This window comes from Paroedura picta, chromosome 1 (genome assembly GCF_049243985.1).
Source record: "Paroedura picta isolate Pp20150507F chromosome 1, Ppicta_v3.0, whole genome shotgun sequence".
NCBI classification, from domain to species: Eukaryota; Metazoa; Chordata; class Lepidosauria; order Squamata; family Gekkonidae; genus Paroedura; species Paroedura picta.
The window spans coordinates 27,345,976-27,361,792 of record NC_135369.1 but is presented as its reverse complement, the minus strand read 5'-3'; the positions used below and the strand labels follow the sequence as shown (position 1 = coordinate 27,361,792).

The following is a 15,817-nucleotide window of genomic DNA, read 5'->3' as shown; positions in this document are numbered from 1 at the left end:
CTAGACTCCAAGACAGAACTGATCTAAAACTATTTTAAAGGTTTCCAAACTCACTAAAACCTTAGACTAGATCAAAAATAAACAACAGCCCATGCAGAGCTACTAGAATCCAAAATAAAGTGGGGAGGAGTGGAGTCTCTAAATGGGAGTATTCAATCAGAATACAGACAGTTTTGGACTACAGGTGATTGGTGAGCTGACATCTCCATCTAACTTCATGGTGCACAGGCTGCCATCAAGGTTCTGCGAACCAAAAGCAGAATGGGAGGTGTAATGAAAGGCCTGCTGTATACCTATCCCCCAGTATCACTCATCAGCAGGCTACTTAGCAGGCTAAGGAGGGAGGCCATGGAGGTGATAATCATGGCCCACTTCTGGCCAAGATGTCCTTGGTCCTGATACAAATGTTGACCAGGACACCCTGGCACCTACCATCCATACCGGGCCTGCTACACCAGGGACCTATTATACATCCAAACCCAGACTGACTGCAGCTGACAGCCTGAAAATTGAAAGGGCAAACGTAGAGGCTCAAGATTTCTCAAAGGAGATAGTCAAGGTTGTGCTACAATCCTGGAGACCAGCCACCAAAATGAGTATACAGCCACATGTGATAGGCATTTAGAAGGTGAGCCATCAACAATGGTGTGAACCCACTACAACCCTCATACAAAGATATGGTAGATTTCCTCTTTAAAAGGTGGAGGTGGGGTCTCAGACCCACACAGAGGCAACTTGCAGCCATTAATGCCACTCTAGGGCTGCAAAGAACCTGAAGCCTGTCAGCCAAGGGCTGGCCAGATTGCTCCCCTGGTCAGACATTGGTTTTCTACATGGAACCTCCAAACAGTTCTGAGGGCACTCACCAGACCACCCTTTGAACCACTGAGCATCAGTGGAACTCAAGTACCTGTCATGTAAGGTGGCCTTCCTGGTTTTAATAACATCTGCTAGAAATAGCAGCATCCTGCATATCCTAAAAAGAATCAATAACAGACTCCTCTCTCATACCAAAAAGAACTCAGCCTTCCACCCTGACCAGCCTCTCATCTTGCCATCATCCTACCAAAATCTCCAAAAGAGAAAGACTGGCATAAGCTTGACGTGCACATCTACCTGGACAGAACAGCATTCAGGACTTCAGATATCCTCTTTGTGTCACAGTATCCAGAGCCTAGGGTGGAGAGTTTTCAAGGCAACAATTGCATACTGGATAAAGCAGTTTATACACAATGACATATGAGCTGCTAGGCTTCTCCCCACTGACTGTTGTTACTGCGTGCTCTGCAGGGGTGGCAGCAGCCTCAGCAGTATTTGTCATGGGATCATCACTGGAAGAGATCTGCAGAGCAGCAACATGAGTGTCACTTTCAACTTTTGTCAAGCATTAGAAGAAGAAGAGTTAGTTCTTATATATCGCTTTTCCCTACCCGAAGGAGGCTCTAAGCAGCTTACAGTTGCCTTCCCTTTCCTCTCCCCACAGCAGACACCCTGTGGGGTGGGTGAGGCTGAGAGAGTGCTGATATCACTGCTCAGTCAGAACAGTTTTATCAGTGCCGTGGCAAGCCCAAGGTCACCCAGCTGGCTGCATGTGGGGGAGCGCAGAATCGAACCTGGCATCCAGATTAGAAGTCCTCACTCCTAACCACTACACCAAACTGGTTCTCTGGGTTGATGACAGAATAGACCAAGCAACATCAGCAGAAGTGGCCTTTATCAGAAGGGTGCTGCCACAGGTGGTGGTAGACTAGATGCTGCATTCCATTCCGCCCGAAGGTGGAGCTTTTGGTGACTTCCTCCACTGAAGGAGAATTAAACATTGGAACCTACCTGAAGGTTTCTTCTCTTCAGTGGGTCAAAGTCATCCATTTCCCACCCACCCCAAAATATTAAAAAGAATACACAACGGGAGCAAAAAGAGTTATGGAACTAACAAAATTAGAAGACACACACAGAAGAGTGTGGACATGACCTGAAGGCTATCCTAAGGTTGCTCCAATAGGAAGCCACACAAAATTTGCATAGCCATACCAGAGGTATAACCTAACCAGTTTGGATGACTTTGCCCCATTGAAGAGAAGAAAACTTCAGGTAGATTCCAGTTTTTCACTCTGGCACTGAAATTATGGAATTGCCTCCCTAGGGCAATTTGTTTATTTCCCATTTCCCGTTGTGGTATAGCAGTTAAGAGCAGCAGCTTTTAATCTGGCAAGCTGGGTTTGATTCCCCACTCTTCCACATGCAGGCAGCTGGGTGACCTTGGGCTCATCAGAACCCTGACGGCACTGTTCTGACTGAGCAGTCCTGTCAGAAGCTCTTTCAGCCTCACCTACCTCTCAGGATGTCTGTTGTGGAGAGAGGAAGGGAAGGCAATTGTAAGCTGCTTTGAGACTCCCTTCAGGCAGTGAAAAATGGGGTATAAAAACCAACTCTTCTTCTATCTTCTGCCATGTTTTCCTTTTTGTTTCCTCGGGGACCCTCTGTCTTTTGTATGTGCCTGTGTTTGTGTCTTGCTGAACTGTGAATATGCTATTTGAAAATTTGTTTTAATATTTGGCTGTTACTACTTTGAGGGCCCTGAGCTGGGAAGAAAATGGAGGCCAAGATCCTTAATGAGGGGGGCAAATACAGCTGCCTAAGTGCTGATGCTAGAAGCCTCTGAGCTGAAATAGGGGAGCTAGAAAGCTTGGTACTAGGACAATAAAGCCTTTTTACTGCTGCTGTTCTCCTCCAGCCCTCCATTGCAATCTATTCTCATTTTGAAGTACTAGCTTATTATTGCCAAGGTTTTTCCAATAGTCTTATCACACAATCTCTTTCAAAAGAATTATCCCAAACCAAAGGCTCCTATTAGCTTTCCTGCAGGAGTTAGTTTAAATTAAAATCTGCTCATCCACCTTTTTGATGCTGATCCTTTTGATACTGAACCTTGCTAATACCGTACTAGTTTAGTCCTCTCAACCAGGGCAAACTCTTGGCTTTTCATTCTTCCATTGTGAACTGACCAAACATCTGACAGTAGTTTCTCAAGAGTGGCGAAGAAGCCAATGTGACTGCCTGCAACCTGAGGTTAAATTACTTGTGTAGTTTTGTTTGTGTGTTTTTTTTCTTATTGTTTACTTCTACTCCTGCTTGCTCTGCAGTGGGGACCCAAACTGGTCTACAACATTGTCCTTCCATTTACTGTTTAGAAGAAGAGTAGATTCTTATATGCCACTTTTCTCTACCCGAAGGAGGCTCTAAGCGGCTTACACTCGCCTTCCCTTTCCTCTCCCCACAACCGACACCCTGTGAGGTGGGTGAGGCTGAGAGAGCCCTGATATCACTGCTCGGTCAGAACAGTTTTATCAGTGCCCTGGCGAGCCCAAGGTCACCCAGCTGGCTGCATGTGGGGGAGCGCAGAATCGAACCCGGCATGCTAGATTAGAAGTCCGCACTCCTAACCACTACACCAAACTGGCTCTCTTTAACTCTTGCAACAACAAACTCATGAGGTTGGTTAAGCTGGGACCCAAGGTCACCCATGGTAGACTTCCATGGCAGAGTAGACATTTTAATGTGGACCTCATGGGTTATAGTCCAACTCTAAGAGGCCCTAAAACTGGATCTTCTTGACATTGACCTAGTGGCAGTTTTGTGCTGTGTCATAAGTGCCCTTTGGATGTCAAGAAACTTGCTCTGTATTCTAAATCATTGGGTTGAAGCTGGTGATTCTGTGTCTGTGAGGTGGTTGATGTAATGTTGAAGAGGTACTTGGTATCCTTTCAGACTTTCCTAGCTACTTGAAACTTTGGAGTGCTGATGCATAGAGATGGCATAATCCTCTTCTTTAAATATGGGGGCAAGAAGAAAACTTTTGCAGTCCAGAATGGAAGCATGTCATTTTTTAAAATTAAAATGTTTACAGCCTACCTTTCTCCATCCTCAAAGGTTCTGGCTTGAATAAGTATCTCTCCACTTACTTTCCCTAGCTGCTTTCCGGGTGAAGTGGGCACTAGAAACTGCCAAGCTAATTTTTCATCTCTGTTTAGTGAACATTCCCTTTTCCATATCCTTACATCCTTCTGTTGACACATTAGGTGGCTCCTAAAAATTAATATGGCTTGCTGCCTGTTTGGAATCAAAAATAATGAACTGGGAGGGGTGGGTCCCAGTGAAGAAACAAATATAGAAAAATATAGACGCACTGGGAAACCAATATGGCAATAAAATATCCAAATTGGACTTATATAGAGTCTTCTCTCTTTAGAAATTCTTTTATTCTTATTGTTTCACACAAGTCCCAATGCGTTTCGCCTTACAGCTTTTTCAAGGGACAATGGTTTTTATATTTAAGGACCAACTTCAACTTATTAAGGAATCTCTCGATAGAGTATAAGGTCTGAAGCGCCACAAGCTAAGTTTAGCTATCGTGAGCATGACCTTGTGTCAAACAATAAGAATAAAAAAGTTATTGAAGACTCTATATAAGTTGTTTGGATATTTTATTGCCATATTGGTTTCCCAGTGCGTCTATATTTTTTTATCTATGCCTGTTTGGGAATGGCATCTTTTGTGAATATCAGTGGATGGTTGAGCACTTCAGAGCTGCAGCTCTCTTTTTGCATTGCCCTCTGCAAGCGAGCTGGTTGAGGTAAAGGAGAATGCTCTGAAGTTATATGTAAACAATATTTATGAAAGAAATTAAGGGGCCAAGGGAGCTCAGACATGCACCTGCACAGACAGTCTCTAATTACCGGGCTGCTTCTCCTTTCCTCATGACCCTGATTCTAATTAAAACCTTGAAGAGCTTTTGGCTAATTGGATAAGTCAGAAGGGCACTAATCTGGGTCAAGCCTCCTAGAATCTGTCTCCCCTTCTTGTCTTGCTTTTGGCACCACCTTATTTCTCGGTGGGAATGATCTGCATTACCTGGCTCTTCTTTTACTTCTGTATTCTTCAAGGAAAGAGAAAGGTGTCATTATATCAGTCACAGAGCCAGTTATTAGACGCTCGTCAATATGAGATTTTTCACTCCCTGCCTCCTCAGTACTTCATGGGCAAGACAGTCTTGTGAAAAAGGCCCATTCAGTGTTCTGAAGAGAATTCCTGCCAACACTCGTGTTTTTGTTATTGTGCAGTGGGCAGGTCATTCATTCATTCAATGTGTAGTCCGCCTTCCTTCTTGGACTCAAGGCGGATTGCATGACAACGCCCCATAAAACCCCATTAAAACCCTAAAACTATAAAAAGCACAAACACAAGATAGTAGAAGGAAAAATCCTCCAGCCTCCCCACAGCCATCCATGAAAGGGGTCCTTGGATGGAATGGCGTAGCCTGAGGGGGCCCATTGATCTTAACAGATGTAAGGGTTAACAGATGTAAACTTTCTGATAAAGCTGAAACTATGGGCTGTGCAGATTCTGCAACTTATATTATCCTCCTTCAACCAGAGCACAGGACTGGGAGCCACCTAGTCAACTTTAGCATAGTATCAGGAAAAATATTTTTCACAGTCAGAGAAGTTCAGCAGTGGAATAGGCTAAGGAGGTGGTGAGCTCCCCCTCACTGGCAGTCTTCAAGAAAAGGTTGGATACACACTTTTCTTGGATGCTTTAGGATGCTTTGGGCTGATCCTGCGTTGAGCGGGGGGTAGGACTAGATGGCCTGTATGGCCCCTTCCAACTCTATGATTCTATGATTCTATCACACCAGTAGCAGAAGTGAGAAAGGTTTCCACCCAAGTAAGTTAAAGGGGCTAATTGCTGCTGCCTCCAGGACTTCAACAAATCATAGACCTGCCACATGAGCAACTGGAAAAGTTCTAGGAACCTGAGCGTGACCTGATAACATTTGTAACAGATGCTTGCATGGGGCTGGCAGCCTTGTTTCACTGGACTGGTGTGCCAGTACCATATCATGATGCCTGGCCAAGGGTGGCTAACTGCTTGCTTTTGCTTTCTAAAATGAAAAATGGATGTGGCCTTAAAGAAATTGGGGCTGAGTTGGAAAGGGAGAGAATGCACAGAATGTTCTGTGTTAAATCAATACATGTCGAAGAAGTCAGACAGGTTTGTGTTCTGAAAGAGTATAAATCCTCCTTGACCTTGATGTGAGAGGTGTGAATAACTCCACAAGAATTATATATAACCGTAGAGGAGAATGATGGAGCGCAGCAAGACCCGCAACATTCTGAATGCCCAGGCTGTGGCATCAACCAGGTGAGGCAGCAAGGCTGTTGAAAGGTATCAGTGGAAATGAATTGGCAGGTAATGTTCAGGCACATGCCTTTGCTCTTCAGGAATGCATCTGAATGCCAGTGCTCTATTGATTATGGAAGAGGGGGAAAAACAAACTTTGGGGAATGGAAGGCAGATAGTGAAGCTCTAATCCAAGAACAAGGTTTTCCATATGAGATTGTGCTGAGGGGAGGTAATAAGCAATGCTGCTGCTTTTGCTAGAATGAATTTGTGACTGAGAAGGCAAGAAAATGCAAGTGTGAGATTTCAGTTTCTTTTGGGAGATGCTTGCTAATCAGCTCCAATTGGATATTGGTGGCAAATGGTTATTTCTTGCTGTTGTAATACAGTCCATATAAAGTGTGTGTGTGTTGATACATAAATATGATATTAGTTTGCTACCTCTGTTGTCCAGAATTGTATAGAGCCATTCCAGTACCATAGAAGGTTTTAATTGGGGCAGTCAGCCTCCGTTTGGTGGCTGAAACTGTAAAGCTCCTTGTTTGCTTGTCAGATCACATGTGCTCCTGCTTTGATGGGCAGATGCCTGTAAAGCGTATCTTGTGGGTTGAGTTATTTGAAGGTGCATTCACAATGGGGTCTTTTTAGGATAAAAACAACTTTGCTATCAAATTGAGACTAATTTTATGTTGACATTTTATTTTTGCATTTGGATGCCACCCTTCCCCAAGAGGTTCGGACAGCTCACAACTATCATTACAATAAACAACAAAATTGTCATATAAAGTCCTAAAATCCAACATAATTTAAGTTAAAAAATTAACCATTCCAGTAAGGTCACCTCTAGTGAAAAAGGGGCACGTAAAGTGCGCTCTTGATAGAGTCGGTAGGTGGATATTACATGATTTAGGTAGGGAGGCCAGACTTTTGTATCTAGTCTGTTTCTTTCTCCTGGCCATATAGGTCATGTCTATCAGGGGTCTGTTGGAGTTTTCAGATGAGTATTCAGCTAGCAGAGCCCATTTAAAACCAGTACCCTTGTTTGGAATAAATGTCTGAAGTGAAGATGCTGCAAACATAGGAAGGTTTTGGTCTGAAACCTCAACGATTTATGTGTGGTATCTTGGACTTTCTTGGCAGCATTGCTGCATTTAGGGCATGTGTTTTGCCTGTTTATTCCTTCCTGGCAAAATCAGCATAAAAGTTAATGTTTCTGTAGTCTCTGTGTTAATGGAGTTAATTGCACGCACTGTTGTAGCCAATTCTGGTTTGGCACCAGAATTCTGGTCAGTGTTGGAATTTTATTGAGGAACCAGCTCTTGCGTGCTAAGAATGTGCTGCCTTAGCCATGCAGGCTTCTGCCTTCCTTGCTTTGGATTTTCGATAGGCAGAGGATTGCATGATGGAAGCCCAGTAGCACTGTACAAAGAAGCAGAGCTGTCAGTCTCTTTTAGTGCCTGTTCAAACAATACATTAAAAAACCTCTGGGCTCTTTCTGCTGCTGAAGGAAGCAAGGTTAACACGCACATCCTTTCCTCCTTGTCCAATATGTAAATCTGAGGAGCTTTTGCTGGAACCATTTAACACATTGAAGCCAATTGCTTGGCTCTGTTCTCATTCTCAAGTGCGTTGTGATTGTCTGCTGTGAGGCTCTGGTGTGCTGCAAGAAGACACCTGCAGTGCAGATTCAAAGGAAGAGTGCCAAGCCTTGTGTTGCAAGCAAAAGAAACCGAGAATTATGAAGCATTGCTGAAAAGACCATAGAAATAAAAGCATCAGACTTGCATTGGGTGCAGAAATTGGGATTTTCAGTAATAACTGCCTACATACCACCCCTCTCAAATTCTACAACTGAAATTCCACTTTCTTGCTGGCTAACATGAAGGAAAGAGAGGTTTAAGTTGAATAAAAGTCTCATTGGATATACAGAGATGGTCATATAATTCTATGGCAGTAGTATTATTTGCAAGGTTTATACCCTGCCTTTGTGCCTCATCAGGGCCACCAGGGTGGCAGACAGATTAAAAACCTACTTAATTTTTAAAATGTGATTTAATTAAAACCAACAAAAATACAATGATTTAAACAAAACTAGATCTGAAATACATGCACAAAAGCATAAATTTTACAATTAAATCATAGAAGGGAAGGAATCACTAAGGGAGTGCCAAATAAAATGAAGTCTTCATCTATTCATGGCTGATGGCAACAGACAAAACCAGGTGAATCTCCCTGGGTGTTCCAGAGGGTTGCTGCCATGACTGAGAAGGCTACTGTCCACCTAATCTCAAAAGGCAGGGCCTAGAGCAGGGCCTTAGAAAATGACTGAAGTGTTTGGTAGGTTTGTAAGGGGTTAGGTGGTCCTTCAGGTGTGCTTGTCCCAAGCCAGACAGGACTTTAAAGTTCAGTGCCAGGACCTTTAATTAAGCTGGGGCAGATGGGCCACGAATTGGAGTGATATAGTCCCTGTGTATGCAGGTGTTTATTCTTTTGCAGAAATGGTTAGAATAACAAAGTTGTTCAGATGAGGTAAGTGAAAAAGGCAGAAGTTTGGTGGGCTTGTTGTATGTGTTATGGGGTTAATGGAGGCTGACTAAATGAAAGACTCACTTCTGATCCAGAAAATTATGAGGAGCTCCTTCCTTGTGAAATGTATCATGGTTTCCATTCCCTTTTTGCTGTATTTTTTTAAAAAAACAACACAACCAATCATAGAATCATAGAATCAAAGAGTTGGAAGGGGCCATACAGGCCATCTAGTCCAACCCCCTGCTCAACGCAGGATCAGCCCTAAGCATCCTAAAGCAGCGGTCCGCAAGCTTTTGGCCGCTGCGGACCGCTGCTCCGTAGTGGGGGGAGAGGGCGGCCCGGGGGCCCGTGCACGCGCGGCAGCCCCAGCGCAAATGTGCATGTGCGGACTGCCGCCGCCATGGCGGTGGCCGCGGCTCCCCCTCCCGGCCCCTCCAGGCCACCAGCAAATCGGCCGCTAAAGCAGCCGATTAGTTTGTGGCTCGGCAAGCTTCTCTTCCCTCCCCTCCCGAAACAAGAAGCTTGCCGGGCCGCGAGCTTCTCGCTTCGGGGGGGAGGGAAGGAGGAGCCACAGCCCGGCGCCAAGGTCTTCACAGCGCGGCCCGCGGGTTGGGGACCACTGTCCTAAAGCATCCAAGAAAAGTGTGCATCCAACCTTTGCTTGAAGACTGCCAGTGATCTGCTGATAAAAATTGGTTGATGCATGTGCTAGTATGATAAAGAATTTCTGTTCAAGTATTGCCTAAGCAGGGAAGAAAAGAAAAGCTGAAAGTACACAATTGCAATCCCCTTTCCCCACACTCGGAATTTATCCTAAACTATTTGTTGAATTAGAACAGGAGAGCTTTATTTGAAGTTACAACAAAGTTCAGCATTACATTACAAAGTTCAACAACTCTCCACTTTGTCCCTTGCTGCATGGACAAGGTGGAGTCCTCAGGTGAGGACTTGTATGGCATATGGCTCCATGGTTAGAAGCTGTAGAATAGAAGTTCTTTATTATGCTTTGAGATTGTTGTTTTTTTTAAATCCCAATCTTTGTACTCTCCCCCACTTGAGGTGACCTTCCTGTCCCAAAACAATGTTTACAGTCTCTCAGCTTGTCTATTTCACTCTCTGTCCTTGGGTGTCTCATTCCAGCAGGGCATGGAATGGTAAATCATTGTCCTGCTTCAGCTTAGAGTTGTTAGCATAACCACTTGGTGGTTGATGGCTCCATCATGCTCCCCCTTTTTGCCAGCTTCTTGTTTTCCAGCTGGGCTGTTGTTCATGGGCTGATTGTTGTCCCAATGATTGTAATATCAAGGTGAATTCTGGGATAGTAGGCATTTCTCCACAGGTCTTGTGCTTTAAAAGAAAACATTTCTGCATCAATTTGGCCATCTTGAAATGTAACACAACAGGTATAAGAGCTAAATTTATTGAACTGAAAAACATGTTATTGATGTTCCAAGCATCTACTTTCTGATACTTAGAGGGAGCTGTTTGTAATCCCTCTCCTGCAAGAGGTTATTCAAATCTGTTATTTGTCTCATCCTGTGGACTTGGAGCACATTTCATTTTTTTAAAACATGCCATATGGCCCTACTCTTCTGTCAGTGGCCTGTGGGATACTTCTCCCCTCTTCTCAAATAAAAGCGACAAAAATTAATTTCAGCTGAAATGGAAAATACTGTAGAAACATAAGACCCTTGAGATGCTGTGAACTGCTATGTGTGGCACCATACATCCTGCTTTTTTTCCTTTCTTGCGATATGGGAACCACTTACGCCAGCATAGGTCAGTTCAATATTCATTTTGCTTAGAGAAAGAATAGCTTGTAATTCTTTCCTTGTTCTCGGGAGAAGAAAACTCTGCAGCTGCTTGCTTGCTTGCCAAGTTATGTACATTGTGCCAAACAGCACAGTCCAGCTGTATTTAGGAAGTCTGTATTTCATCTAGGAGGGAGTAGCTGTTCTAGATCCCAAATGGACCGGGACCAGCAGATCTGAAGAATCTCCTATTCCCCATGAACCAGTTCACAAAGATTTTCTGCCAAGGCTTTCCTCTTGTGAGTCCTTGTCTTTAGAAGACAGACGGATGGGTATTGAAGAAAAGGCCTTGCAACTCTGGCCTTGCCTGTTATATTTGCAGGCAGCAAGGAAACAAAGCATATGCACGTGCAATGGTGTGCAGTTGGCAAGGGTTTCTCCTAAAACAGCTTCCCTCTCAGCTAGGGTGGTCTTCTATGTATGGCATAAGGAAGGTACTTTGTCTACAGTGAAACGTGACCCTGAGTTATACTAACTTCTATTGATTCTGTACTTTATGCGTCATTTCAAATGACTGCCCATCTGGCTGTGTTTAAGGGCTGCTGTGTCTTTCTTTATCTCTACAAAGGGCTAGAGACAATGTTGAATAACTGCTGGGTCTTACATTTTCCTAGAGATAATTATTGCTTTTAGTATGCTTTGGGGCAATCTTCTACTGGAGACAAACTGACCTACTTAATTTACAAAGAACTTCCTGAATCATGGTTTTCAGACTATAATATATCCTAGGTTGGCCTTCTGTCATGTCCTGAAACCTTGGTGGAAAGAGCTGATGGCTGCAACTGGCTGCATTGATGTACCTCTGTACACTTCAGCATTGGGAAATTTAATTGGAACAAAAGCTAAGGTAGAATGTTGAAAGCCAGGCCTGCCAAGATAGCATTTTTAGAATTCTGTCAGTTCCATGTTCATGTCCAGTAGACACCTAAACAGGGAGGTGGAATGGTGATGACGGTTGTTCTGCACTATGGACAATTTTATAGGGCATGTTGATCATTTATACATGATGCAGGCTTCACTTGAGCTGAAAGGAAACCAGAATCGATGCTCAGTATCAACATGCCACAGAGTAGCTTTTGATTTACACTAATTTCTATAGAGAAAACTGAAGGCAGCTGTTTGAAGTGACTCATCCCTAAGGGATGGTGGAGTCTTAATGCTGAACAAGTAAATAGTGGCCACTTGAGGAGCCTGGTGGTATGGGGGAAAATATGGGAGATGGTGATCTTTGGATACGAAGGGGATGCTTAGCAGGCAGTTTTCCTCTGTGTGTCAAAGCAATTTGTTTTAAAATGTCTGTTTTCTATGTGCTTTTTTTCCTGCCAGGTCCTGGAGAAGAATCCCAACACACCTATGAGCCATAAAGAGATCCTTCAGGTTATCCAGAAAGAAGGATTGAAGGAGATTAGGTGAGCATTAATGGAAGAATAATTTTGAAATTTATGAACTTGTTCTAAAGTCCACTTGAATCTGCTGTGTATCTTGTAGTGCCAATTACTTGATATCTCTCTTTAGTGTCATAGGGCCATACTTTAATCAAGACATCCACTCACTAGCAGCACCTCTAACATTATCTAGGAAACAGTCTAATATGTATGGAATTCTCTCTTCAAACAGCAGTTGAATCCTTGACTTTGACACTATCTGCGTTACCTCGGAGGGTGGGCAAACAGATGTTCAACCTCTTTACTTTAGCACTGTGAGAAGGTAGGCTTGTAATTGTGGATGCCCCATGCTTTCCCCATCCAAATAAGATAATTTTATATGCTCTGTTGGGAGAGATGCTTGATAGCAGGAAGCATTTACTTTGCTGTAAGTCCAGATGCTTTAGGACAGTGGTCCCCAACCTTATTATTACCGGGGACCACTCAACGCTTGACAATTTTACTGAAGCCCAGAGGGGGGGGTAGTTTACTCCTCTGCTCTCAACCACTGCCCTAGCGCTCTCTGATCGTTATGTTTAAACATCCCTTCAAAATAAGATACAGACACGCCACAATAACGAACATAAGGAACATTTTATTTTCATGGAAATTTTAACTCATGACAATGACAAATTAATGGGAACCCTGAGCTTGTTTCTCTGCAACGAGATAGTCCCATGTGCGCCTGCCGGATCGTGGATGAAGTAAAGGGCCGGGGGGGGGGAGAAGGCGTCCTTCACGGCCCACCTCCAGTTAGTCGACGGACCACATGTGGTCCGCAGCCCACAGGTTGTGGATCACTACTTTAGGATGCTTAGGGCTGATCCTGCCTTGAGCAGGGGGTTGGACTAGATGGCCTGTATGGCCCCTTCCAATTCTATGGAAGTGTGATCATTCATTTAAACCACTCAGACTTAGTTGTGCGATGACATCACTAAACCTGCTCAAAGGCAGAGTGTTTCTTCATTTGGTCAGTGAGTCATTAGAATCGGGCACTTGGCTTTGTGAAGATGGTCTGCCATTCGATTTATATCGCTAACCTGGATGCAAATCTTTTACTAGTAAGAATTGTTAGTTTTGAGATAAACATAGAGTGCTGAAGCTGCAGCCCGTTGAGAATGATCAGCATTAATGAACCACCTTATAAAACAAAAATTGCAGAGGAAAAAGAAGAGCTGGGGGGTTTTATATCCCGGTTTCCCTACCCAAAGGCATCCCAAAGTGGTTTATAAACACCTTTCCCTTCCTCTTTGACAACAGACGGTTGTAAGGTAAGGCTGAGAGCTCTAAGAAAACCGCTATGTGAGAACAGATGGGATGTAGGATATGGGGATCCTGGGGGCAGTGACCATGTTCTCCTAGAATTCCTTTTGTAGTCAGATATGTATGTTAGACTTTTGTAGGGTGGACTTTAATAAACTCGGAGACATTATGAGAGTCATCCTGTGGACAAGAATGCTGAATGGGAAAGGAGCAAGTGATGGGGTGGACTCTCTTTAAACAAGACCTGTTGCATGTTCAAACCATCCTCAAACCGTTTCCAGCTAGACAGGAACATGGTAGAGGATCCAAGAAGCCTATTTGGATGAACAGAGAATGTCAAGAGGATTTAAGGAATAAAAAGGAAATGTTCAAGAAATGGGGAGGACAGACCTATAAATTTGCAGGTTACAAGACACTATAGGTCAGCAACCAGAGAGGCCAAATCTGGGAGTGAGCTGAGACTGGCCAGGGAAGCCCAATGTGAGAAGTAAACTGTCAGATTGAGGACCATACGTAAGGTGAATGAGACAATAGCCCCACTATTGGGTGAAGATGGAGAAAGACCGACAGAAAGCAGAAAGACCCAGTATCTATTTTACCTCTGATAGACACATCTAGAGATGGTAGTAGGCAAGGTATAGTGTCTGAGTGGCAGGTTGACATTGACAGAGAGGTGGTCAAGAGGCACCTGGCTACATTGGATGAGTTCAAATCCCCTGGGTCAGATGGTGTGCACCAAAGAGTGTTCCAAGAACTTTTTAGGAAGTTTGTAGAACCTTTATCTATCTTTGGGACCTCTTGGAGGAGAGCTCAGCCTTCCATCCTTCCGAGGTCGGTAAAATGAGTACCCAGCTTGCTGGGGGGTAAATGATAATGACTGGGGAAGGCACTGGCAAACCACCCCGTATTGAGTCTGCCAAGAAAACGCTGGAGGGCGTCACCCCAAGGGTCAGACATGACCCGGTGCTTGCACAGGGGATACCTTTACCTTTACCTTAATGTTATCCCAAACTTTAAAAAAGGGAGGAGAGATGACTCAGGAAACTACAGGCCAGTGAGTCTGACTTCAGGGAAGATAATGGAGCAGATTTTAAAGGGGCCAATTTGCAAAGATCTCAAGGGAAATTTGTTGATTTATTAAACTGGAGGACTGCAGACTAGATTTTTGAATGGTTACATGGATAGGGAACTGGTTAGGAAACCTCACTCAAAGAATAGTTGTCAGTGTTATTTCATCAGATTGGAGGGAGGTGAGCAGTGGGGTTCCATGGGGCTTGGTACTGAGTCTGGTACTTTTCAACCTATAATCAAGGATCTGGATGCAGGGGTGGAGGGACTCCTCATTAAATTTGCAGAGGACACCAAATTGCAAGGAGTAACAAATACTCCAGAATGGGGATCCCCAGCCGCCGGGCCATGAAGGCTCCCTCTCCCCGCCCCCCCCCCCCGCAGTGAGAAACTTTCCAGGCGCATGCGCGGCAGCCAGATCACCCTCCCTCCACACTAGTCCACAGCCTAATAAAGGTTGTGGACTACTGCCCCAGAAGATAGAGTTCAACGAGATCTGAACATGCTGGAAAAGTGGACAGCTGTGAAGAAGATGCTGTTCAATAAGGAGAAATGCAGCGTTCTACACCTGGGTCATAAAAATGAGAAGTATGCATACTGGATGGGAGTGTGAAATCTTAGGGTACTTGTGGACTGTAAGCTGAATATGAGCAGACAGGATGATATTGGCGGTAAAGAAGGCAAATGCAGTAATATTGTAATATGTCATAGTCCCGCAGTATACCACATTGGTCAGATTGTATCTGGAGTACTATGTGCAGCTCTGGAGTCCTCACTTCACAAAGGACGTGAACAAAATGGAGAGGGTTCAGAGGAGAGCAACAAGTATGATCTTGGGCCTGGGGACCAAGCCCTATGAAGAAAATTAGGAATGTTCAGCCTGGAGGGGGTTGAAAGGACATGATAGCTGTCGTCAAGCATCTGAAAAGTTGTCACTTAGAGGAGGACAAGGAAAGGTTCCTGTCGGCAACAGAGGATAGGACCCACAGTAATGGTTTTAAACTGTGTGTAGAACTACCAGATAGATATCAGAGCCCTGGACCATGAAGGGCTTTAAAGGTAATAGCCAGCAGCTGGAATAGTCCCTGGAAATAAATAAACAGCCAGTGCATCTGACAGAGCCCTGGAATTACATGTTCTGAGTGGCTGATCCCACAGTGAAGGATTGCTGCTGCATTTCATACAGCTGGTGATTCTCAGATATCACATAAAGCACATTACAGTAGTCCAGTCTGAAGGTCACAGTAGTATTGATCAGCATAGCTAGATAAGGGCCAGCTTGCAGACTAGAAGTAATTGAAGGAAGGTGCCCCTAATGATGGCAGCAGCCGATTTATTCATTAGCAGGATTGAGTCCCGGGACACCCCAAATGCATAACCTGATCTGCTTGGAAAAGCTTAGCTCTAAGACTGTTTGATCAGCACCAGCCAAGCATTTTGCCTTATGACCAGTGTCATCTCTGTCTTGGGTGGATTAAGCTTCAGCCTCAGACTTTAGCAAAGGCACTCCAGCCCCTTAATGTAATTGGTTGCCTTCTTCTG

At 44.2% G+C, this 15,817-nt stretch overlaps 1 protein-coding gene across 1 annotated transcript in view; it reads left to right on the top strand.

Moving 5' to 3' along the window:
- Positions 1-15,817, top strand: part of ASXL2 (ASXL transcriptional regulator 2) — an 81,808-nt gene that overhangs the window by 9,171 nt on the left and 56,820 nt on the right. The window contains exon 2 of the mRNA XM_077330725.1: positions 11,847-11,929. Coding sequence (XP_077186840.1) covers positions 11,847-11,929 — 83 coding nt within the window. The remainder of the gene's footprint in view (positions 1-11,846; positions 11,930-15,817) is intronic.